Here is a 27,481-nt window from a genome sequence, read left to right on the forward strand (position 1 = left end):
TAGGTAACCCATCTCATCCCCAGCATTTCAACATCACCCGCATCACCTTATAGCTTGGAGGCTCCCAGGAACTTTGTGTCCCCAGCACTGCAGGAACAGAGCAGCACTGTATCTTTGTGCCCTTGATTGAACCCATTGTTCTAGCTGGCTGGACAAGCACAAGTATTGCCAAGAATGACCCCAGTTGCCCCCTGCCCGGTCTGGTTTGGAGGCACCCTCTCCCCCTAAGTTTGCAAACATGATGTTTGCTCTTTACATGGCAATGGTTTTGCTAGATGTGTAAGTCATGCACTCCCATGCATACAAAGCAGGTCCACCACCTGAAACTCCAGATACTTCTCTCACCACTGGCCCTTTATGTCCTCTGGAGTTTTGTGCTTTTACAGTCGGTCATATGAAGGGAGTTATATAATTGATTGCTTTTGGGCTAGATCTTTCACTTGGCCAAAATGTATCTGTATTGTTGGGTGAATCAGTAATGGTTCCTTTCTATCACTGACTAGGATTCCTGTGTGTGTGTGTGTGTGTGTGTGTGTGTGTGTGTGTGTGTGTGTGTAGAACATCTAGGTTGCTTTCAGGTTCTAAAGATGGTTTCAAACAAACAAAAACAAACACTAAATAAACAGTGGCCTACCTTTGTGTGAATGGAAGTTTTCCATTTACATGTGGAAATACCTAGAGGTATGATAGTAATCTTACTATAACTTTCAAAAATTTGCAAAATCGAGGGTCCTAAGTGATAGTACAGTGTTCTTGCTTTGCATGTGATCAACCTGGGTTCAATCCCTGGCATTTCATATGTTCCCCGAGCATTGCCAAGGGTAATTCCTGCCAAGAGTAATTGCCAAGAGCCAGAAGTAACTCCTGGGCACTATAAACTATAAAGCATGGCCCTCAAACTAAAGACAAAAACAAAAAAGGAAGAAATAGTCTGCCAGATTGCCTGCCAGTATAACTGCCATTTTTCGGTCCCACCAAAAACTCCATTTTGCATCTTTGGCAGTATATTATTGTCTTTTAAATTTTTAGTTCTTTCAGGATTTGTGTAATAGACTTGTTTTCTCTGGCTTATTTTTCCTTATTTATTTTTTTAAAAAAGGCACGTTGCTTTGTAATTTTTAGGTGTGCATGATTAAAAATCAACATAAGTAAATACCCCATTTCATTCATCACTGAAAGGAGACTTCTTATTCATTGTGGAATCAGTTCCTTTTTGTTAAAGACTATTTAACATTAAATTTTCTTTTGTGAAAGACTCCAAGTTCTCCTTAGTCTAAATTGAGGCCAAGGAGAGATTTACGCTGTATTTAACTTAGTTTTAGTCTGAGCATTTGGGCGACAGCTAGGGTAGTGCATCTTAACTGACTTTGGAACAAAGACGTGGCAGGGACTATTTTTAGAGGGGCTAATGGGAAAGGACAGGTATCAGTGCTGTTGGGTATAGGATGTGTAGGGGCAGTGGGCAGAGCATCATAGATTTTCTGCCTCATTAGCATGTTAAATCTTCAACTGTGGTACAGTGTTTAGTAATAAATCAGAGGGAAAGTTAGGGGAGGTCAGCACTGGGGTCCATAAGATAAATTCTGTTCTTGCAAGTACTAGGCTTTCCTTTTCTTTTTTTTTTTAACAGCTTAGTATCACTTCATATATACTTTATGGGCACCTGGGGTGTTCTTCACTATTGTAAATGACATTGCATTTCTCTGAATTAGTGTTGGGTATTTACTCAGATAATACAAGCAAGGTTCTTGGGATATGGTTTTGTAGTGCCTCCTCCTTAGTATGAAGTCATTTATTTAGAGATATCAATCTTCCATCTCAGCCTCCAGTTGGATTATACTAGAACCCTGGGGCTTTGTAAGCTCTTCTCTGTGCCCTGCAGAATGAACCTTTATTTAGCTGATTTGTTCTGTAGGAAAGAGAAAGGATTTAGGGAAAAGATTTAGCTGTGCCTGCTGTTTCTCAGTCCAGCCAGCCCCATGCAGGGAAGCTTTCTTCCGGTCTCCTCCTGGGGGAAAAAAACTGAGGTGTTCTGGGAAAAGGCAGCCAGAGGGGACCTGAATTCCTGAGTAGAACTCCCAGAACCTTTTCACTCCACCAGTGACTGACTCCCTGGAGCTTCACCCTGGCCCACCTACGGACATTTTGCCTCCTGCAAATGATTAAAATTTAGTTAATCTTCCTTATGGATATTGCTGAGGGAAACAGACATGTTGGTCCTTGGACTCCTAATGGCACCTCTCTCCAACTGAAAGATGGAAGTTTCAATTTTTGGGGGGGTCACACCCGGCTCTGCTTAGTGTGTTATTTTTGGCTTTGCACTCAGAAATTGCTCCTGGCAGGCATGGGGACCATATGGAATGCTGGGATTCAAACCACTGTCTGTCCTGGATTAGCTGTGTGCAAGGCAAACATCCCCTATCGCTGTGCTAGCTCTCTCTAGTCCCTTCAATTGGTTTTTATTTTCTTTTTCTTTTTTTTAAAAGTGAGGGCCATACTTGATGGTGCTGAGGGTCACTCCTGGCAGATTTAGAGGACCTTATGTAATTCTAAGGATGGGACTCAGAATAGTAAATTAAGTTCATTTCTCTCTTTGCTCTCTCCAGCCCAGTGACTTTTCTCTTTTTGTAATGTTAGGAAGAACATCTTATGGCTCTCAACTTCACTGAGCTGCTACTGGATGAAAAGAGTTTGAAATATTGCCTTTGGGGTATAAGCAATGATCTTAAATTATTTAGTCACACAACTATTTTTGAAGAATAGTCACATTTTTTGAGGGCTGAGGATGGTTGACAAATGTAATTTGGTTCAAACAAGAATGGAGAGAGATTGAAATTTTATTAATATTGTATGTTGCATGCTAAAAACTTTGATGGCGACATCTGAAACATGCAGAATAGAAACCCGTCATGTGTTATTTGTTATTAGGACAATTTGTTATTGTCATTGGAAGGAAGCACCATTTTACCCCCCTGAAACATGCCACTTGGGCAGGTGGATTGAGCTCCAGGAAACCTAGGAGAAAAGTGGGGCTGGAGAGAGGGGACAGGAGAGATGGGACAGGAGATGGGACAGGGTGCCTGTCGGGCATTTGGCTGAGATCTTCTCCAGTCCCACATGTGGCCCACTGAGCACTATATTGTTTTGTTTTTGGTTTTTGGGCCACACCCAACAGTGCTCAGGGGCTACTTCTGGCTGTCTGCTCAGAAATAGCTCCTGGCAGGCACGGGGGACCATATGGGACACCGGGATTCGAACCAAGCACCTTTGGTTCTGGATCAGCTGCTTACAAGGCAAACACCGCTGTGCTATCTCTCCGGGCCCCCACTGAGCACTGTTATGAGTGATCCCTGAGCAAGCACAGAGCCAGAACTAGACCTGAGCACAGTTAGGTGTGGCTCCTAAACAAAATAAAGAAATGAATGAATTTTCTCTTTTGAGTGTCCACTGATAGTCATTCAGAGAAGGGGAGATAAGCAATGAAGCTTCAGTACACTCAGGGCTCACAGGATCCAGAGTGCACCCCTCACCCTCTGACCTTGGCTTTTTTTTTTTTTTTTTTAATAATTTCTTTACTTAGGGACTGAGCACAGTGGGTAGGGTGCTTGCCTTGCATGCGGCCAACCCAGATTTGATTCCCAGCATCCCTATGGCCCCCTAAACCTGCCAGGAGTGATTCCTGAAAGTAGAGCCATGAGTAGCCCCTGAGCACTGCCAAGTATGGCCCAAAATCCTAAATAAATAAATAATAGGAAAGCTAGGGGGTTGGGGGGGTTGGGAGGGATCTGGAGAGAGATCTGGGAGGGATATGGGACACTGGTGGCAGGAAGTTGACATGGTGGCAGGAAGTTGTCGCTGGTGGTGGGATTTGTGCTGAAACACAGTATCCTGAAAACTCAACTATGAATAAACTTTGCTAATCATGGGGTCTTAATAAAAATTTTTTAAAATTAAAAAAAATTATTTAAGCACCATGGTTACAAAAATGTTCATAGTTGGGCTTTAGTTATTGAATATACATGCCGCTTCACTGGTTCTTTTGGTCTTCATCTTTATTTTCTCTGAGTATTATTTCCATATTGTCCTTTATTTTTCTTAAATTACACCAATGAGTGAGACTATTCTGTTCTGACCCTGGTTTAATAGGCTTCCTCCCACCGTTTTGGCTGTTTAGTTGTAAGTAGGGTTCATTCTTGTTGGAGGTTATGGCACAGCCTGATCAGGTTTTACTTTGCTCTGTGACTTAGGTGGGCAGGAATGAGGGATTCACCCTTTTGTCCTGCAGATGGATTTGGGAATTTTTGCTGTTTTTCAAATGTTTCCCATGTTTCTGTGATTGTGTGAAACTTAGGACTGAGAGCACACACATGTAGATTTCCTTTAAATGAGGCAGAATTATTTGTTATATGATAGGATTGTTTTGTTTGTTTTGGGTCTACATCCAGCAGTGCTCAGGGCTCACTCATGACTCTGTGCTCAGGTATCACTTCTATCATGCTCGGAGGACCAGATATGTGGTGCTGGGGATTTAACCTGTGTCAGCTGCATGCAAGGCAAGTACCCTACTCGTACTATCTCCACCTAGAAATGAGAATTTTTTTTTTTTTTTACAATATTCTAGCTGAGTAGCTTATCAGGGACTAGAAACATTATCTAGAACTAATTTGCTATTTCCTTTTTTGTTTGTTTTGGTGTTGCTCAGGACTTCTGGCTTTATGCTCAGGGATCACTGAGGCTGGAGCTCGGGGATCATACTGAACCCTAATCAGTTGAGTGCTAGATAGGCTCCTACCTGCTGTACTATCTCTCTGGCCCTCACTGGTTGAACTTAATATCTTTGAACCTAACTTCCTAGTGATGTTAATTAAACCCTGGCTTATGATTTGACTATGTACATATATTTTAAACACAGATTATATTTTTAATTTAACACTCAATTTCTACTTTATTTTTGTTTCTGGGCCACATTTGGCAGCACTCAGAGTTACTCCTGGCTCTGAGCTCAGAAATCACTCCTGGCAGGCTCTGAGGACCATATGGAATGGCGGGGATAGAACCCAGTTTGATTGCATGCAAGGCAAACATCCTACCCGCTGTGCTATCACTGTAGCCCCTCAATTCTGTTTATTGCATAAAACTTTCCAGAGTTATTTTTTTCAATGTGAACATTTAAACAAATCTTCTAAAATAATTTTTACTTACACTCTCCTTTGTGGTAAATGCTTTTGATTTAAAGACTTTGTTATCAGTTATTTGACATAGATTATAGTTCCTTGTTTCCTGGATTATATCTCTACTTATAGCTATTCTCTGTTAACTGATTGGAAAACTTGGCTTATATGTTTCATCAACATTAGAGAAAATAAAATTAGGCATTAGAAAGTTTGTGTGTGCATATGTGTGTGTGTTCTCAATAGAGAATATAAACTTAGGCATTGGAAGGCTGGTGTGTGTGTGTGTGTGTGTGTGTGTGTGTGTGTGTGTGTGTGTGTGTGTGTGACAAACTCAGGAACTGGAGAGATAGTAGAGTAGGTGGGATGCTTGTCTTTTACTCGACCAACCTGGTTTCAACCTGTCATTTCATATGGTCTTCCAAACCCACCAGGAATAATTCCCTAAGCACTTAACAGGAGCGCCCCCAATAGAAAAACAAAATAAAATCACAAGCTCTTTCTGAGTACTTATAAGGTAAAATCCAAACCAAAAAATATACCACATTTTAAGTCATATAATTTGGTACTTTATATATAAATTTATTATATTATTCTTTTAAAATTTTTATTTTGGGGGATTAAAGAGATATTTCATTGCATACAGCTCACTTTGTTTACTGGCTCAACTTAGGGTTCCCAAGCAACACCAGAAGTGATCCCTGATCACAGATACAGTATTCTCTGTGAACACAGCTGGTGTGACCCTAAGCCCACCTCCCCCAAATAGTATCTGAAAGGTTTGAATTGGTAATAAATACATATGAAACAAAATTAGAAAGTTTAAAGGGGCCATTCAATAAAAAGTCTTTCCATCCTTGTTCCTGAGAAACAGGAACTGTTCTGTTTGTGAATGCATGTTTGTATGTGTCACTGCATACCTGGAAGGGAATAATGAAATACTCTGTATTCACTTGAGATTATTTCTAATATGCATGGAGAGGTTATTGACATCCGTCGAGGGCAGGGCGTGGGCATACAAATCTGTGCTCAAGGCTACTCCTGGATCTGTACTCAAGGATAACTCCTGGTGGGCTTGGGGGATCATATGGGGGTACTCAGAATTGAATTCAAGTCAGTCACATGCAAGGCAAGTAGTATTGCTTTGGCCTCAGAGGCTTTCTTTTGAAAGCCTTCCCAGAATGCATTTTGGTCTAACTCTAATATGTTGCATAGTTTCCCAGTGACAATATTTAGGCCATTTTAATATTTTTAAATGCATCTGTAGTATCTGTTCTGTGTGCATTTTATTTTATTCATATGCAAACATATCTGTAGTATTGTTTTCTAAGGCAAGAATTATTTCAAGTGTGAATTTTATTTGTATTTATTTTTGCTTTTTGGGCCGTACCCAGTGACACTCAGGGGTTACTCATGGCTATGTGCTCAGAAATCGCTCCTGGCATAGGGGACCATATGGGACACCGGGGGATCGAACCGCGGTCCATCCTAGGTTAGCGTGTGCAAGGCAAATGCCCTATTGCTTGTGCCATCGCTCTAGCCCCATCAAGTGTGAATGATTTTAAATAAGTGTTTTTCTCCTAGTCTGTAATAGTTTATTTCCATAGTCTGTTTCCATACTTTCAAGATATCACAGGATAACAATTTGTTTTAAAGACCTCATTTTTATAGCTTTGTGTCTTAATTTTAACTGATGGTACCATATTTTTGCTGCATAATGAATAATCATTTTAATATTCCTTTAAATTAATTTTTATCTGATGATTTGTAATAAACTCCAGTGTGAAAAATGCTTTCATAAAAGAGAAATTAAGCTTTATATTAAGATATTACTTAATGGCATTAAAATAAGAACTTCTGGATTTTATTAGATTTTAGCTAATAGGAGTGCTACTTAGTTTTAGCTGGCATACTCCAGATAAATTGTTTGAAATTAAGCTGGCTCTGAATTTCATATTGTATATTGTCCCTTCTCATGTGAGGATTAAAAAGAGGATTAAAAAAAAAGAGAACATTGTCTTTTCCTTTTTTGTCTGAGTTTTTTTGGGGGGAATTCACACATGATATGCTTAAAGGCTACTCCTATCTTAGTTCTTGGGGGGGGTCATTTGCAATAGAGATCAGAAAACAAGGCAGCTTTGAATTGTCTCTCTGGCCCCCAAAATAATAGAAAAAGAAATGTATGGTTCCATTAGCTACAGTCATATAAAAAATATACCTGGGAAATTGCTCTGTAACTTACTCTTTTATAAGTATATTATTTAGTCAGCACTCATGATCTAGGAGACATGAGATTAAGTTATGTTATTTGGCCTGCAATAATTATGTCAGATGCAAGTCCTTTACAACAGTCATGGGAGTTTCTCATTTTGTAATTAGGCTTGGAATGAAATTCTTAACCACCACAAATTTCTAGGACCAGATTTCATTCCACTCATTTAATATCTGTCTCCTAATTCATTACTCTTGCTGGAGTATATGCCCCTCTATGTAGGACTCTCACCTCCCTTTTTCTAGGCATGCATCCCAATGAAGCTTAAACATTACTTTCCTCCCCAAATCATTGGTTCCTAGTAGAGTCAGAATAATTTTCTGTCTCTGTCTTTGCTTTCCAGGACCCTCTCTTATAGCTTGGTATGCTGTAATAAACCAAGAGATGGACTAGTATTTTGTAGTCCAACTAATTGTAGGTCTGACTTCTATTCTAAACCAATTAACTCAGAAATACGAATGAAAAATTTTCAGGGTTATGTAGAGTTTATTTTGAAATTGCCATTCTATAAGGAACTAATTTTAGAAATGAAGTTCTATAGTCTTACTTTCAATTAATGTGGTGTGAGATCCACGATTGATATAGATGTTGTTGATTTGTTATAGAAATCCCATGAATTATACCCTAATGTTACTTTTTTTTTTTTTTTTTTTTTAACAGAGAATGACCAAGCACACAGATGCTGCAGCAGAGGTGCTGCTGGAGAAGAGAGGATGTGCAGGAGTGATAACATTGAACAGACCCAAATTCTTAAATGCCCTGAACCTTAGTATGATTCGGCAGATTTACCCCCAGTTAAAGGTTTGTACTAGCCATCAAGCAATTATGATTATTTGGAGCTATACCCAATCCTGCTTGGGACTACACTGCCAAATCCTGTGGTGAGGGGAAGGTTAGGGAGGGTGAGGGACTGTTTGACCCAGGGCCTTACCTGTGCATCTCCTGAGCTCCACCATGTGAGATATATCCACAGCCCTAAGCACTTCTCTTCCTTTCCCATAGAATCATAGGATTCCCAAAGATCAATGCCCAAATCCCATGTATCTGAAATCTTCATTATTTTGTCTCTAGTCTATTATCCTGGAGTCTTCTTAGCTAGAGGAGTTTCAGCACCTCAAGAGATACTGCCTTCCACTGTCACAGAGCCCTGAGTTCTTTATTGTGGTTCCCATTTCTGGTTTCTTGAATCTTTTGATTCTGCTTCTGTCCCCTGGGGCATGAACCTACTCATCTATAGTAGTACTTTTTGGGTTGGAAATTGTTTTTGATTGGCTTTTACAATATATATTGGTGGGAAGGGTGAGGATGAATTGGCCACATAGTACTTTTTGGGTTGAAAATTGTTTTTGATTGGCTTTTACAATATATATTGGGGGGAAGGGTGAGGATGAATTGGCCAAGTGGTGTTCAGGGCATCCAAGATCCCTCCTATCCAGGCCACTAGCCTGTGCTTCAGTGTGGGGTACAGTGGGTGCAGTTCTGTAAGGACCCTATAGTGACATGCACAGAAATTCCCTGGGTCACCCTGCCAGTAATTGGGGCCTCCAGGGCCACACCCATTAGTGTTCATGGGACCTCCTTTGCTGCACTTAGTGGTGCTCAGGGGAACCCTGTGTGGCCAGGGATTGGCTGCACGCAGGGCAAGCACTGTAATCCCTGCATTCTCTGTCCTGCTACTGGGCTAGCATTTTTTTTAGAGAAGGCCATAGTCTTTTTCTGAGTGAAACATTACTGTGGAAAAGCATGACTTAAAGCCAGACTTATTATGTTTGACTTATTAGTAGATTGGGAAAGTGAAATCTGTGTTTTACTTTCTTCAGCTGTGAAATGGAGCTAGTATTTCATAAGAATGTTGAGATTATTATAGTATAATATTGTTTTCTATTTATATGCTATATGTTATATGTATTCAGTCTAATATTTTAACTTATTAGTAAACTTAATATGATTGGTATATATAAGTATATAAGTGTTGAGTAACTAGTTATTTCCTAGTCATAACCTCCAAGTCTTCCTTATATGAGTTGCTTCTATGCCGGTGTATCTGTTTGAGCCACTTTATAGCCTGCCCTTAAGTGTAGTACAGAGAAATAAAGCAAGTATTCTAAATTAAAGCTGGACCTGCTTAGGAAAATGTGGAAACTTCCATATATTTATTAATGTAGCCCATTTCACATATAACCAGACTCTCTATTTGTATTTTTCTTCTCAAGTCCAGATGTTTTAGAACTTCTGTTAACTTTTAACTTTTTGTGGGGAGGGGATTCGTTGATAAAAAAATTCTTTTGGGCATATATCACTTATTTAATTTGGATTTTTAAATTTCCAATGATTTATTTATTTCATCCTACTTATTTGTTATCTTTCCCAGTACTAAATCATCTATAAATTTTATAAACAATAGATTTCACTTTGTTAACTTATAAAATTGGCAGTGGGTCAGAGCTCTGTATCACCTCATAGAATAGTTGCTGTTTTATCTATAATCATTGGGTGGATTGTTGACTAGATTTATTAGGTTTGTGACAAAATTATTTAGCCAATTATAAAACAAGAACCATGGTCTCGGATTCATTATGACAAGTATTCCATATGCCACTATGAAATTAATATTTCAGAGTACACAGATAGGAACTTTCTGGAATAACTTCCAATTTATGTCAGGAAGGAAAATAGAGTTGTGGTCCATTATTCTGGATATGGTTCATAACGATTACACATGATATATATTTGTATCTATTTACTTATAGTACTAACATAATATGTTTATATGTACATATGTTTTGCCTTTAATGAGTTTGCTTTTGTGATGTTCATACCATCTCCTTTTATATTTGGCTAGAAATGGGAACAAGATCCTGAAACTTCCCTAATCATTATAAAAGGAACCGGAGAAAAGGCTTTCTGTGCTGGGGGTGACATAAGAGGTAAAGTAAAATTTCCCTTCTCACCACAAAACTTTTTTATCATAATAGAACAAATAAAATATTTGCAAGTATTATAATACTTTATGACTTGCTTTACTTAAAATTTTTTTGCTATGAAGTTATGTGTTCTTATATTGTTAAATAGAAAAAAGTGAAAAATTAAAAGGTCTTTGACATCAAATATTGGAAATAATAGTTTATTAAAGGTCAAGAAGAACAAACTGCACCTCTACCCTTCTTCAATCACCATAAACAGAATGTTTAGATAGACTCTGAGAGTATTTTTGTTTTAGAATAGTTTGGTTGATATGCCACATGATGCGAGAGTCTGGCCATGGTGACTGGTCTGGTCTTGCTGTTCTTCAAATGTAACATGTGCTCATGTGTTTCCAGGATGCTTCCCATGCTTTCCCAAACTTTTTAATTCCAATGTGAACATTACATTACCAATATAGTATTCTGTATGTTAAAAAAAAACATGCTGAGGACTAGAGTGATATTTTATTGGGTAGGGCACTTGCCTTGCAGGCAATGTGGGTTTGATTTCTAGAACCATATATTTTCCCTTAAATCCACCAGGAGTAATTCCAGAGTGCAGAGCCAGAAGTAAACCCTGAACACTACTGAATATGACTCCAAATAAACCCCAAATAAATAAAATTATGCCCCCACTCAAAAGTCATGTTGAGATGAATAACAATGTTAATTATCTTTTTCTAATTTTGTGGGGAGGGCAGTTTGCTCACATTTAACTTTAAAGACAAAAGTTGAGTATCAATGCCATGTTCTGCTTGTCTGTATATTCAAACCATTTGTGTATTTTTTTCTTTTTAAATCCAAAACGTCTTCTTCCCTTCCTTTCTCAGTATATATGTTAGGCATGGAGTGTAATTGTTCTTACCTCTATGAACATTGGTAGGGTTTGTGAATGCTTTTTTCTTTTATGTTTCTACAAAAAACTTTTTTTAAAAAAGTTAGAAAAATTTATTTTTTTTATTGTGTTAAACAACAAATAATGTTTGGGCTGATCTACTCAAGATTTCAAAATGCTGGAGTGCATGCTCTCTAGCATGCCAAGCAATCTTTTGCAGGCAGAGGCCTAGGTTCAATCTAGAGCCACATGATCCCTTTAATACCACCAGGAGCAGTGACCTTTAAGAACAGAGCCAGGAGAGGAGCACCTCTATTTATGGGCCCAAAACAAAAGCAAGCAAATAAAAGATCTACTAGGGGCTCAGAATATGATCCTGTAGTATAATTCATCATTGTGTAAATGAAGCCCTAGCTTTATCCCGAATACCACCACCAAAAAACAGACCCATATTAAATACCTGTTAGGATATGGTTCAGTGATAGAGCACGTATCTTGCATTCATTAGACCAATGATTTTGTCCCCACTTCTACAGCCCCCCACATTGTACAATTTCCAGTTTAAACTTTGGTGTGCTGCAGCTGGTGTGTATGAGTAAGTCATGCAAACTCAACATGAAATCCAACATATCACAGTCATAACAAAGGCAAGGACAGGGGAAATAAAATACATATGAAATCATAAAAAGAACACCCCCTTCACTGAAACCCAACTACAAACATGTTTGTGATCTTGGTGCTTAAATAAACATATTATTTTTAAAAATAATATATATGAAATTTAAAGTGGGTCTTAAAGTTTTGAATAATTTGACTAAGTTGCTGATGTAATTATTTTAAATTAATTCTTTTGCCCAAAGTATGAATAACTAAAAGGCATTGCTTTTTAATCGGTACTTAAATTCCCCCTGGAGTTGCAATAATAATCTTGTCAACGGACAGATGGTAAAAGCTTATATATGAATTTTGTCTTTTATTGACTGAGCTTTTTTCTGTATGTAGACATAACATTATATTCATGTTTGTAACTTAGTAATACATCTATAATTATTCTAGTTTGCATGCATAAAGCAGTGGGGTTAAATTCTCAGAGATTTAGTTTCTTTCAATAGTACAGGCAAAAGACCGGAGCGATAGCACAGTGGGCAGGACATTTGCCTCAGGTTAGTTAGGTGGCTAACTCAGATTCAGTCACTGGCATCCATTACCTTCCTGGACTGTCAAATGATTCCTGAGTGCAGAGCAAGGAGTAAGCCCAGAACATCCCCAGGAGTGGCCACAAAACAAAACATACAGGCAATATAAGAAGTGTAAGATATTGATTATACACACAATTATAAAAACTGCTACGATGTCTTAAAGGGTTGGGATGCTTGCTTTATATGCAGGAGTCCTAGATTTAAACCCCAGGATTGCATTACCCTCAAGTGGGGGTATAGCCCCAACAGACTAGAAGCTATGGCCCTCAAACCAAAAGTAAAAATACCATGAAGGTACAGGATATATATAACTCACTGGGTGGAGCACATGCTTTATATGCAGGAGACCTGACTTCCATTCTCTGCACTGCATGAATTCCACACACCTTTAGGGCCACCTCTGCTTCCTTGAGGTTTGGTCCCAAAGCAAACACAAAATAGTATGTGAATGTCACTGAATTTATATAAATTGGAGTAGAGTAAAATTAGAAAAAAATATTTTTAAGGTAAAGGAATATCATTGCTTAAGACAATATTCTTTACCCACTCCTTTCTTTTTTAAAACATGCATCGCAATACACTTATTTTTTTCTCTCTTCTAAAATTATTGTTATATTATGTAATTACTTTATTTAAGCACTGTTACAAAATTGTTCATGATTGAATTTCACTCATAGAATGTATACCACCCTTCACCAGTGCGCATTTCCAGCCATCAGTGTCCCCACCTACCCTCCACCTACCTTTCCTCATCTGCCTCTGGGGCAGGCATTTTACTTCTCTCTCTCTTCTTTTTTGACACTGTGGTTTGCACTGTTGCTAAAGAAGGGGTACCATGTGTATCACCTTATTTCTTTTTAGCACTGAGTTCTTGACCAGAGTGATCAGTTCCCACTATCATTATCACAGTGGACCATTCACTGCCCTAACTACTTCACCACTCTTTGTGGCAAGCATGGACAGGTACTCCCGATTCTCATCTCTGTTGTCTCTAGATCTTATTACCATCCTATCTTTTCTTATCCAGACTTTCTTATTTTATAAGATTTACTTATATCTCCTATCTCACAAAAGAGTCTTTGCCCTCTTTCTTTCAAACTAGGTAAGCATTGGTCAGGCCTGAGTAATGGCCAGTTGGTGAAAGCTGGAGAGGCCTGTACTATTGTGAGCTACTGAATGACCATCTAGACACAGGTCTTTCTTTTACCAACTAGAAAAGGTGCTGGGAAATGACTCAGGTAAAGTGCATGGCTGATTAAAATGTGCTTTCGATTCCTAGTACATGATAAAAACAGAAATGGAGAGAAAGAAATCAGTATTCTGAAGGAAAATAAATCACAGTCCTTGAATTAGTCTAATATCTATGGCCACTTAAAAATTAACTCTTAAAAAAGGAGAAACTCAAAATACATTTTACTTAGGGTTTTTTTTTTTTTCATAAGTCTTAAAGAAGGAAAAGGCATGTGAAATGACAGTAAATGGATGAGAGAGATTTGATAATGTTCTTGATGCTTGAGAAACAATTGATCCATATAGACTTCAGTTTGCAGGGAATAGTAACAGAAATAAAAGTAACTCAACAGTTTTCATTATTCTGACATTTACTTTGCAAGTGTCTATTAAAACAAGCAGTCACCCTTCTTTGAGAAGTTACATTTTTGTGATGATTAAAAAAAGATACTGCAACCTTTAATTCTTGTTTGGCCTCACCTTTCACCATTGTTTAAATCTAAATTTAGTTGTTAAAATCTTGGTTTGGGGACTGAAGATCATGTCTCAGAGGTAGAGTAGAGTTCACTTATGGAGACCAGCATGGAAAGAAGGAAGTATAAGATTTTGGAGGGAAGGATGGCGTGAAGGGAAGGGGAGGGAAGGGAAGGGAAGAGGAAAAAAGGGGAAGAGAAGGCGAAAAGAAAGGGAAGATAAGGAGAGAAGGAAGGGGAGGGGAGGGGAATGGAACTTGTCTTTCCTCCTTTCTGTTAGTGATTCCTTATTATGTCTGAAACGGAATTTCCTGTGATTTTTTAGGAAATCCATATCTGTCATTGAAACTGGCCCTGGCTTCCCTCTTCTAGAAACTGTTCTAATGGCACCTCTCTTTTTCCTATTTGTACCACACCTTGTCCTCCTTAGGGTGTGGCCCAAGAGGCAGCAACCTCCCTCAAATTCAGCCGATTCCTCTATTGCTTTCTTTTTTTTGTTGTTTTTGGGCCACACCCGGCGGTGCTCAGGGGTTACTCCTGGCTGTCTGCTCAGAAATAGCTCCTGGCAGGCACGGGGGACCATATGGGACACTGGGATTCGAACCAACCACCTTAGGTCCTGGATCGGCTGCTTGCAAGGCAAACACCGCTGTGCTATCTCTCCGGGCCCCTCTATTGCTTTCTTATTGTTTGCACTACCTCTAGCTGTGTGTGCTTGGTACCCAGTGGGTACTAAATAAGTGAGTGCATCTTGGTATAAGAAGAATGTAGCAGAAATAGTTAACTGGGGCCAAAGTGGTGGCGCAAGTGGTAAGGCATCTGCCTTGCACATGCTAGCCTAGGACGAACCGTGGTTCGATCCTGGGGCATTCCATATGGTTCCCCCAAGCCAGAGTGTTTTCTGAATGCATAGCCAGGAGTAACCCCTGAGCATGGAGTAACCCCTGAGCATCACCAGGTGTGGCCCAAAAACCAAAAAAGAAAAAAAAGTTAACTGAATGGAATACACCATAGCATGCATAGATCTGTGGTGTGTGTCTGGAAGATATCTTGTGTTAAGGTTCATTACCAAAGGCCATTATCTAATGCTGCTGAACATACTTCACTCAGGTGCTAGAGAAGTAGTCAGAAGAAAGGGGTTTATGCTGCAATATCTAATTATTAATTAACCCACCTCCTTTCTCCTTTTTCCCTTTCTTTCTTTGTTGTTGCTTATGTGATGACAGGGTTGTTGCCAGGGGCTCCATCATTTGTAGCCAGTGTGCTCACCATGTTTGTGCCTCAAACCATGTGTGTGGGAAGGGGCTATGTTGCTTCCTGAGGTCTACACACCTGTAATTGTATTTGCTGGGATCCACATAATTATGGTTTTTAGCCTGGTAGTCAGTGGTAATGGTCAATGCCTACTCATCAGAGTTGGCACTTCCAGGGCACATCCCCATCTTTTATTTCAGTTGGGTGCTCCCTAGAAGCACCTGGCTGACACCCGTGGGATTATCTGTATTTGGGGCTGCCATGTTCACACCAGAGTTACCTAACGGTGCTTCTAGTATGTTGAGCATGGGGTTTAACCTAATGTCTCTACTTCTGCAGGAAGGTGCTCTAAGCCACTTTCTTGTTTCTCTGGGCCCCACCCTGTTTATGTTAAACTCAACAATTTATTTTAAAAAAGTGGTTAATAGGAAGTGTAGCTTCATAGCTGTGCTTTAAACTGTGGCTCTGTTGGTGTCAAAGGGAATTCTATTTTCTTTTTTTCTTGGTTGTGGCTCTGTAATGTACAATACAGTTATTAAGTTTTCCATGTATGTGACATCACACCCAGCATATCTGTGCTCACCTCCCTTTCCCAAGCATCCCCTTCCAGCTGTACCCTCCCCCATTAACTCAGTTATGTAAATCATTCATTTCTCTTGTGCCAAAAGGCAACTTATAAACAACACTCTAAAGTTTCCCTTTAATATTTAATATCATATTTTTAATTACTTTTTGCTGTATTAACTAAGACCTTTTTTGACTTTTATTGCTTCTTCTCTCTCTCTCTCTCTCTTTTTTGGTTGTAGCTGTTTCAGAAGCTGCAAAGAACAGACAGACGTTTTCTCAAGATTTCTTTAGAGAAGAGTATATGCTGAACAATGCAATTGGTATGTATGCTCTAGGGCTTTGAATGCTGAGTTAAAACAACTGCATAGTATGAATTGTTAAAAATGTAATCAACAGACATTTATTTAATCTTTTATGTATCATATTCCAGATGTAAATTTGATGGGAATCATCCTAAAAACACATTCCAGACTAATTCACTCTTTCATTTTGTTAAGCTGTCCCTAACAACTTGTTTGTTATAAAGTCGGATGGAAGCCTGTATTCTAGTTATTTGTAGTTTTTTGGAAAAGAAAAAAATTCAAGTTTCAGTTTTTGGGTTTTTTTGTTTTGTTTTGTTTTTGGTTTTGGGCCACACCCAGAAGTGCTCAGGGATTACTTCTGGCTCTGCAATCAGGAATTACTACAGGAAGGCACAGGGGATTATATGGGATACTAGGGATCAAACCCAGATTGGCTTTGAGCAATGCAAATGCCCTACCCAATGTGCTGTTGTTCCAGCCTAAAATATTATTTCTTAATCCCAGAGGAACTCGGGCAATGTAACAGAACTTACTTTTATTAAGAGTTTTTATGTTTTGTAGTGAGAGTGTGTGTGTGTGTGTGTGTGTGTGTGGGTGGGTGGGTGGGTGGGTCGTGGTGGTGGTGGTGGTGGTGGTGTTGTTGGTGGTGGTAGTGCCAGGGATTGAACCCAGAGCCTTACAGACAGATATAAAGCATTTATTTGATTCCATTCTATTGATCTGAATCATTTTTATTCCAACACCACACAGTCTTGATCATTACATCTTTTAGTATGATGCAAAGTTGGAAAGAGAAAAGCCTCTCTCATCTTCATTGTTTTTTCCAGGATAGCTCTGATTACTTAGGGAATTTTATTACTCCATCTGAATTTTCATGGCATTTGGTTCATGTCCTTAAAAAGTGTCTTCGAGGGCTGGAGAAATAGGCAGGATAGTTGCTTTGCATGGGGCTGACCCAGGTTTGATTCCCATACCTGCTATAGTCCCCTGAACCCAGCAGGAATGATTCCTGAATGTAGAGCCTTTAGTAAACCTGGAATACAGTTGGGTGTGGCTAAAACAAAAAGTGCATGGGAATTTTTATGTTGACAGTATTGAATTTGTATAGTGCTTTGTGTAGGACTGTTGCCAGCAGCTTCAGTTCTGGAATGTCAACTGGATTTTAATGAATCCAACTTCAGGGGAGTGAGTAAAACACATGAATCGGCAATGAAATATGAAGAAATTATGAGACTACACAAAGTATGGGGGACACACATTCTGGCAAGCGAGTGACAAAACTTATTCTCCATGCTGGGAGTATATATAGGGCAAAACCACAGTCTTAGGCATGAAAGAAATTTCCGCGTTGACGAAAGGTGGAGGGAAGAAAAAAAAAGAAATATTAACAGTAGGCCTGTTAGTATTTTCATAACAAATATGACTGGCTAGGCTCAGGTGGAAAGGATCATATCTAGGAAGTTAGAAGGGAGAAAGTAGCACAATAAAAAGAAGGGGGTTGCTGATATTTGTAGCTGAACCAGTTTTACAGGCTCTGTGGGCTGGCAGTGAAAGTGATAAACTGCTTGTTTGCTATTTAGTTAGCAGAGAGCTAGGTCAAAGAAATGTAAATTTTGTGCCTGTCTGAAAGCTTCCATGACTCAGAACTGAGTTTCTGATTTAGCTTTAAGGTGTAAATAGGGCTGACAGAGAGGATAGGAAGCTTGTCTTAGTTTCCTTTTTGGTGCTGAGAAGTCTGAGCAAAAGAATTTGATTGAGGCCATATTTCAACCTGTAAATTTACAAGGGAGAAGTAAGCCAAATAATATGAAGGGAATATAATGTCAGTATCATAGCACAAATCTCAGAAATATGGCCAGTGATCCACACGGGGTAAAGCATCCTCAGCAGGCCTCCTGGTCAAACAGTTCTTGGTGTGAATGAGGTATCTCATCAGGAATGAGATTTATCTGATGGGCCTACTGAAGCGCCCCTTTAATGGAGATGCTGATGCCTGGCCTGACATAGGACGATCATTTTAGTGATATTATTCCTGTCAATTCAGGAACAGGAGATGTGTTTCCATTTTCTTGTGTCTTATTTCTTTCAATATTGATTTATAATTTTCTTTGTATAAGTCTGGTACCACTTTGCCCCCCAAACATGGCCAGGAAGTAGGCTCTAGGCACCACTAGGTATAGCAAAAGAAATGCACAAACAAAAACAAAACAAAAATTATCCATTTCTTCTAGGTTTTCCCAATTTTGTAGTTTTTCATTGTAATTTCAGATAATATTTTGCTTCTGTTTTGTTTTTGTTTTTGGGCCACACCCATTTGATGCTCAGGGGTTACTCCTGGCTAAGCGCTCAGAAATTGCCCCTGGCTTGGGGGGACCATATGGGACGCTGGGGGATAGAACCGCGGTCCGTCCTATGCTAGTGCTTGCAAGGCAGACACCTTACCTCTAGCGCCACCTCTCCGGCCCCCAGGTAGTCTTTTGAATTGCTGTCTTGTTGATTCTTTTGAGAAAAATAGCTCTTGGGGTTGGATAGAGTATTTTATGATAAGGCACTTTATTTGCAAGCACGAAACCCAAGTTCACACTATGGCATCCCATATGAGTGGTGTGATCCCAGAGTATAGAGCCAGGAGTAAGGCCCAAGCAGTGCCAGGTATGACCCAAAACACTTTCAAAGAGAAAACAGCCCTTGGTATTGTTAATTTTTTAGTTAGTTTGTTTTGTTTTTTATTTTCTTGATCACCACTATTTATTTTTTTTGAAGATAAGTTCCAAGATTATTTTAATTTAGCCTTAAAAGTGAAAGACTTCTGGGTCGGAGCAATAGCACAGTGGCAGGGCATTTGCCTTGCAATCAGCGGATCCAGGATGGACAGTCCTTCAATTCCCATTGTCCCATATGGTTCCCTAAACCAGGAACGATTTCTGAGCTCATAGCCAGGAATAACCCCTGAGCGTCACTGGGTGTGGCCCAAGAGAACAAAAGTCAAACAACAACAAAAAGAAAGACTTCCAAAAAGTAAAGTAAAAGTAAAAGAAATTATATTTATTTGTAATTTTTGTATGTTTGTAAATCATCATTAGGGGAACAAATAAACATTACCTTAGTCTTTAGGTTCATTCTAATTGGTTTCCAAATTTCAGGAAGCATTTTTATTCACCACCTGACAGAGTCTCTAAGTTACTATGTCTTTAAAAAGTTTTTTTTTTCCCACAGGAGAGGTAACATCATTCTATTATCAGAAATCTGAGTGATCACCACGCTTATGTTTTATAATTTTTCTCTTCCTGTTTCCTTTGCTTCTTTAGTTGATTTTTTTCTAGTAATTTAAGATGTGTAGTTAGGTTATTTATTTGGACCTTTTCTTGTTTTTTAATGCATTGTTTACATTGCTCTGATCTTTCTTTTTAGAACAGCATATTCTGTGACCCATAAGTTTTGGCAACTCTTGTCTTCATTTTCATTTGTTCCCAGAAATGATTTTTCTTTTATTACTTCTTTGATTTTGTGTTCTTCTTTCATTGGTAATTTGTTTAATTACGAGTACTTTGTACTTTTGATTAATTTCCTCTTTTTCCACTATTTTCAAGTGCAGTCTGAGAAGATACTTAGTAGAATCTCTTTTCCTACAAGGCCAGTTTTTTTCCTTATTGATTTTTTTTTCCTACTTGATCTATCTATGATGAAAAGTAGGTGATAAAAATTATATTTTTTGTATAAAATAAAGCATCTTAATAAAGAATTTCATAAATTCTGGCTTAATATTCTGCATCAATTAGCATCTAGTATTTTATATTTAAAATTTATATATATACATATTTCAAGTTGTGTGTATTTATGCATGTATATGTTAAGTGATAATGAGTAGTGGACTGGGGTTGTATATGAATGAACATTTCAAAAATGTTATATTAATGAAAAATGACACATTTTACAAGTTGTGCATTTAATCTACTTGATTTCATACCATAAAATTTAAAAACATGATCCTATTTCATGCAGTCTGATTTTTAGAAAAAGTGAAAATACCATGTTTTAAACATTGAAACTAATTATAGTCCATTCTTTTTAGAGTCTTGCAAGAAACCGTATGTTGCATTTATTCATGGAATTACTATGGGTGGGGTAAGTCAGACTCCCTGATATGAGTTGTATTAAAAATGATTTAAGAATTATTGGATGTCAGTGATGTGACTATGGTACAATAGAACTTACTGAAATAAAATCAGATTCTTCAAGATCTAGGATATACTATTTGCTTCTAGCACATTTAGGTTATCTCAGCTTCTAAGAATATGCTCTTTTAGATGAAGTCATGAAATTTTCCTATACATGGATGTAGATGGAATCTGTTATGCTGAGTGAAATAAGTCAGAGAGAGAGAGAGAGAAAGACACAGAATGGTCTCACTCATATATGGATTTTAAGAAAAATGAAAGATGTTCTTGCAGTAATAATCTTCAGACACAAAAGAGAGGAGGGCTGGAAGTTACAGCCCACCTCATGAAGCTCACCACAAACAGGGATGAGTTTAGTTAGAGAAATAACTACATTGTGAACTATCCTAACGATGAGAATGTATGAGGGAAATAGAAAGCCTGTGTAGAGTACAGGCAGAGGTGGGGTGGAGAGGAGGGAGAATTGGGACATTGGTGATGGGAATGCTGCACTGGTGATGGGGGGGTGTTCTTTTTATATGATAGAAATCCAACCACAGTCATGTTTGTAATCAAGGTTTTTAAATAAAATATTATTTTTTAAAAAAGAATATGCTCTTTTATTTTTACTACAAAGTGTTTTAAAATAACATAAATAAATATTTATATGTTTTGATATAAATGTAGAGCTCTTTTTCTTCTTATATTGAAAATGGCTTTTTATTGAAATGACTTTTTCCTAAGAACCTCAGGAAAGAAACTGGCATGCTGAGTTATTTTAAGACTGATTAGTGGGGATGTGGATACCTAAATTGTACCTTTTATACAAAATGTTTCCTAGTAAAAGCATTTGTGTTTCTTGCTTCAGTTTTTGTTTTTTTTGAGATATTTGCTGGTGCCAGAGATTCGGTACATGGCTTCATGCCTTTGAGGTCTGATCTCGACTACTGATTTGGATCTCCAGCCCAGCATTTGCATTCTTTTATGCCTCTCTAATACTGTATTTCTATCAGTTAACAATGTGGATTTTGAATTTGAGCTGTTACAAAGAGTCTAAAATTGTCACTGACCTTGAATAACTTGATCTGGAATTGAAACACACACACATACACACACACACAAGAAATGATTACAGAGAACATGATAAATTGTATGGCACTGCCTATGACACACACAAAAACCCTATAAATTTAAAAAAAGTTGAAACTGGGCTTTATGGCAGTGAAAGGTAGACTTTAAATAGGTAATAGGAGAACAGCAAGTGGAAATGAAAAATTCAACATGTTCAGTGTTTCCACGAGTAAGTTACTAAAGATGTAAGAAGTTCCCTCATTTCTAGCAGGAACATATAAAATGAGCCCCTTACACCAGGAAATGACTACTATTGTTTTAAGATGTGATTTTACTAGTAGGAACAAAAGTAGTAAGTAACTACCTTTCTGCTAGTTGGCAGGTCCTGCACACACACTGATTTTGACTTGTTTGGGTCAAGAAGCAGGAGAAAAGAGGCAAATAGAAGCTCTGTAGAAAAATACTGCAGAAAAAAAGGGAAGGAAAAGAAACAGTGCATTGTAGGAAGAGTAGCAATGTGACTACAAAACAATCAAGAAAAAGAATGAATAAGAATTTCATATTTAATATCATATAAAAAGGTGTAGCTCTAATAAAATACTGACTCCTCAGGGAATGAGTGAAATAGATGAAAGGACAGCAGGTTAAAAGGGAAAACGGGGCAGAAGGAAGAATGGTTGGTAGCTAAACTGGAATAGCAGGAGTCATATTTCATTTGAAAGCATAGATTTGGAGTCAGATTGAAAATATTATCGATTAGGAAATCATATCTGACTTGAGAAGTTGAAACCAGCAAGATAGTACAGTGGGTGAGATGCTTGCTTGCCTTATGCACAGCTCAACTGACCTGCGTTTGGTCCCCTCCCTGCACCACATATGGTTCCCTGAGCACTGCCAGGGATGCTTGAGTGCAGGGTGAGGAGTAAACCTTGAGCGATGCCAAGTGTGCCCCCAAGCCAAAATTAAACCAAAACAGCAATTTGAGAAGCTCCCACCAAATAAAAGGGATAAAGCTGATGAGGGCAAGTCTTTTGAAGCTATATGGGGAAAGAAGTATTTTGGGAGCCCAGTAAAGGAATGATAAACATTTTGTTCAAAGGAAATCAAACATTTAGAACAGAAGTGATGATCAAATATGATTAGAAATGACTTTCTTTTATATAATAGGACAGTTATTTACTTATTTATTTGTTTTTGGGCCGCACAAGGGGTTACTCCTGGCTCTGCACTCAGGAATTGCACCTGGTAGGCTGAGGACCAAATGAGATGCCGAGGATTGAACCCAGGTCAGTCCTGAGTTGGCCACGTGCAAAGCAAATGCCCTATTCTTTGTGCTATTGCTCCAGCCCATAAGACAGTTTTTTTTTAAAATCTTCGAACCTGAAGGTTTGTAATTAAAGGAAATAAAACTTGGAAGATACAACTGGTGAAAAGAGAATTTCACCTATATAAAGTCGAGTTTTATTTTTTTCCTATTTAGAAGTTTTAAGAAAAAAATACAGTATTTAGACTTGTTAAGGGTGAAAAGATAATTAATGAAAACAGGAAAATAAAATCTACAAAGGAAAATAAATCATGTGGCCTCAGACTGTGTAAATAAGTATCTGGAGGCAGTGGATTGAAAAGTTGTGAATATAGTAAAGATCCAAGTCTTCTTGATTATCCAAGTTGTCATTTAGTGAAAGAAAACTGTTCTTTTAGTTAGTTTGGATCCACACCCAGTAATGCTTAGCTTTGCTCTCAGGGTTTACACCTGGTGAGGTTTTGGGGACCACCTGGGTACCAGAGATTAAACCTGGGTTGGTTATATGAAAGGAAAGTACCTTGCCAGCTGTACTCTATGGCCTCAAAAGAAAAATATTCTTAGAAGTGAAAACTTGGGAAATTTATTCATATGGATCCTGCTGATCTGACTGCTAATTTAATGTACAAAGTTCCAAAGATAGTATAAGAAAATTCATTACATTTGTTTACTATATTATCATGCAATGAAAGACCACTTAAATTCTAAAAAAATTGTCCTGTTTTCAAATGATCTGTTGTCTGTTCCAATGCCAGTGAGAGAACACTATGATACTGAGATGCAGTTTTCATTTTAGCAGAAGCTTATCCACTCAGACTAAAATCTATATCCAAGATTCTGCGTTAGCATTAGTCACATCAAAATCAGGAAATTTAATGCCAATTTACTGTTATCTGGAATGTTTTAAAATACCAAATGAAATTATACCACATGTTTATATGTCCAGGGATTCATCTTGACAAATTTGCCATTTGCTTGACTCTGAAATTAACCTTATGCCCACTTATTTTTTATAAGTTGCTTTTAGTGGTCTAGAAAAATAATTACTGCAAATATATCCTTATTCCTAATTACTAATTAGCATTTTCATTTTGAAGAATTTAATTGTCTTTGAGTAATTGCAATTAAATTATCTGTAAAATCTTGAATAAAACTATGATGGGTTGGCAGAATGATAGCACATCACGTAGAGTATTTGCCTTGCATGCAGCTGACCTGGATTATATCTCCAGCATCCCATATGATCTCCTGACCGGCCAGGAGTGATTACTGAGAGCAGAACCAGGAATAACCACTGATTGTTCTCTGGTGTAACCAAAAAACCCAAAAATACAACAAACAAAGAAACAAACAAATAATGGCTATCACAGGTCTCATAAAATGAAAAATAAATTTTAAAAGACCTAGATTGCTTTCATTTTTGACTTTAAAGATGTGAGCATTTAAAAAATATACTATTGACCCCCAAATAAACAAAAGTACATTGTCATCCTTATGATGATACATGTTCATGAGTTTGACTATTTTCATATACTTGTTTCATGTTTGCGCTTCATGTTTGTCCACACTGGCATTCTTTATAGTAGCTTATAAATATCGATCAAATTATTTATTTATGAATGCCAGTATAATACTGTACAAGTGATTGTTTTATAATAATTTGAGTGCTGAAGAAAGACTCTCAGAATGCTTCAGACCCTTTAAATATAAGACATGGTTAAATGTAAAAGAGTAGAAAAATATTCCGTACCAGTGTACTTACTGAAAAAAAAATGGTTTATGACAATTTTAATGCCAAATTTTACATATTTTATTTTTTGTTTTGGTTTTTGGGCCACACCCAGCAGTGCTCAGGATTACTCCTGGCTCTACTCTCAGAAATCGCTCCTGGCTCAGGGGACCATATGGGATGCTGGGGATTGAATCCATATCTGTCCTGGGTCAGCCATGTGCAAGGCAAATGCCCTGCCACTATGCTACCACTCCGGCCCTAAATTTTACATATGTTGTTGCAAACATTTTAATTGGATATAGGCTATTTCATAATTATAAAACATTAAATATAACAGATAAATTAACTATATATATTTTTAATCTTTAAAAATAATTTTTATTGTGACCAAAGTGTTAAACTGTTAAACTGTTAACATTAAGAATTTATGTTTATTCGAAGACATTAAGAGGTGACTAAAAAGGCAAGTCACAGGCTTAAAAAAGATTCTTGGTAGACTTGCAGCTTAGAAAAGAATTTTTCCAGAAATTTTCCACATTCTTTTCAGAAATAAAAATACATATGTGTTTTCTTTTTATATAAAGACAATCTACTAGGACCCATTCTGTCTTGCATATTTAAGGCTCCAGGATTGCTGCCTACCACTCAGAAAGATTTTTTTTCCCATCACTAAGTCAACCCAGTGGAAAGTGAATAAAAGAGATTAGACATTTTACATAGAAATAGTTAATAAGGGCCCGGAGAGATAGCACAGCGGCGTTTGCCTTGCAAGCAGCCGATCCAGGACCAAAGGTGTTGGTTCGAATCCCGGTGTCCCATATGGTCCCCCATGCCTGCCAGGAGCTATTTCTAAGCAGACAGTCAGGAGTAGCCCCTGAGCACCGCTGGGTGTGACCCAAAAACCAAAAAAAAAAAGTTAATAAGCACGAAAAATATCAATCATTAAGGAATAGCTAATTAAAACCACAATGAAATGCTAATATATGTCCTTTGGAATGATTCAGATGTTGGACAATTCCAAGTATTATTGAGAATGTGGAATAACATACATGCTGTTAGAGTAGCAGTAGAAATTTCAGTGATACTTCTGATTAAAGGAAAGTCAGTGGAGAATTTGAGGAAGGAAAATAACATGGTATGATTTAAAACATTTGCTTTGATATGTGAGGATAGATCTTGGCAAGAAGGAAGAGTTAGCACTGGCCACAGATAATAGTGACTTGAGTTAGGTTTGTCATAGTGGAGATGGTGAAAAGTAGCCCACTCCAAGATACATATTCAAGTAAAAGTTGCCAAAACAGGGTCAAAGATTATATGTTGAGGTAAAAGGAAAGGGGATGATAATTTAAATTTGTAATATCACAAATAGAACATGCTCATTAGAAACAATTTAAAATGATCTCATAACAGATTCTATGTAAAGTGAACAATTGAATAGAACATATATTAGAATGTGAATGTGATATAAAGTTTATCAATACATCTATTTTTAGTTTGATTCAAATACATTTGTTGATTCAAATGTGTATTTATTGATAACAGAGTTGGCCCTGATTTTTAGTGATATTCAAGACATTACTGATACAATTTTAGCCAGATCCTTATTTTCTAAAACTAGCATTTGGGGCTAGAGCACTAATATAGCAAGTAGGACATTTGACTTGCATGTGACTAACCTGGGTTCCGTCCCTGACATCCCCTATGGTTCCCAGAGAACCACCAGGAATGATTTCTAACTACAGAGCCAGAAATAACTCCTGAGTACTGCTGGGTATGGCTCAATTCCCTCCCAATAAATTTTAAAAATGTTATGTTTAGTAATTAATTTTAACTTTGATTTGTTTTGTTGTTTGGGAGTTATATATGATAGTGCTCAGGAGCTATTTCTCTGTACTCAGGAATCATTCTAGCAATGCTCAAGGACCATGTTCAGTGAAAGATTTTATACTGGGTTGATGGTATACAAGTCAGACCTCTTTATCTTCTGAACCCAGTAACCAGTGGTTTAAGAGTTGTCTGGTTGCTACCATTAAGTGTAGCTGATAAAAAGATACCACTATTTTATTTGATGAAATATGCAAATAAAAAAGTTAGTTCCCAATTTATTATAAAGCTACTGAAATATTCTAGAATGGCTTTTTTGTGCATTTTTGATTACCAATTTAAAAAATAGCCTTCTGAGTTCCAGGAAGAGTCAACATTCTGTAGTACTTCATCAAGTTGAAATGAGGGGGAATTAGAGAAAAGGACATGAAGCATAACAATTCATCAAAATATTAATAAAAGTATCTTAAACTAAACAATGCTAGAGATACCCATGTATTTTGTTGTTGTTCATGAAGCTCTGAAATTATGTGGTTGAAGTTTTACCTCATTCTCTCTCCTGAAAGCATTCCTTATGGGATATGAAAATAACTGACTTGGTTTAGGTCTGTACATATGTTGAGGTGATTCTTACGTTTACAGTATTTTTGAAACTTTTTTATTTTTCTAGGGAGTTGGTCTCTCAGTTCATGGACAGTTCCGGGTGGCTACTGAAAAGTGTCTTTTTGCCATGCCAGAAACAGCAATAGGTAAAAAACCTGTTTTAATAATTACTTATGTCTTTTTCATTATTATCATTGTAGTAGGAGCCAATTGCAGTGATATGGTATGGGGCCTGGAGCTGAGGTGGTACCTAGGATCACTGCCTGAATTCTACCACATATGCCACATGACAGGCCCAGAAATTGTCTTCTTTTTATACATTTCCAAGTATCCTGTTGAAGGAATGAATGGAATATGTGTGATATACAGCAGTAGAACTAAAAATTGAATTAGAATAAAAAGATTACTAAGTATATTTGAAAATATAAAAGTAGGACTCAACTGGAGACAATTGAGTAATTTTAGAAGGATATGAAGGATAGACATGCATACATTCAAATCTGTGATCTATTTTGAGTTAACCTT

The 27,481-nt window shown here is 37.6% G+C and overlaps 1 protein-coding gene across 1 annotated transcript in view; it reads left to right on the forward strand.

The window, feature by feature from the left end:
• HIBCH (3-hydroxyisobutyryl-CoA hydrolase) overlaps window positions 1-27,481 on the forward strand; it is a 73,319-nt gene that overhangs the window by 12,309 nt on the left and 33,529 nt on the right. Inside the window, exons 3-7 of the mRNA XM_049773342.1 lie at window positions 8,104-8,244; window positions 10,286-10,370; window positions 16,204-16,284; window positions 20,339-20,391; window positions 27,024-27,102. Coding sequence (XP_049629299.1) covers window positions 8,104-8,244; window positions 10,286-10,370; window positions 16,204-16,284; window positions 20,339-20,391; window positions 27,024-27,102 — 439 coding nt within the window. The remainder of the gene's footprint in view (window positions 1-8,103; window positions 8,245-10,285; window positions 10,371-16,203; window positions 16,285-20,338; window positions 20,392-27,023; window positions 27,103-27,481) is intronic.

The sequence above is a fragment of the Suncus etruscus genome, chromosome 5, assembly GCF_024139225.1.
Source record: "Suncus etruscus isolate mSunEtr1 chromosome 5, mSunEtr1.pri.cur, whole genome shotgun sequence".
In the NCBI taxonomy this organism is placed as follows: Eukaryota; Metazoa; Chordata; class Mammalia; order Eulipotyphla; family Soricidae; genus Suncus; species Suncus etruscus.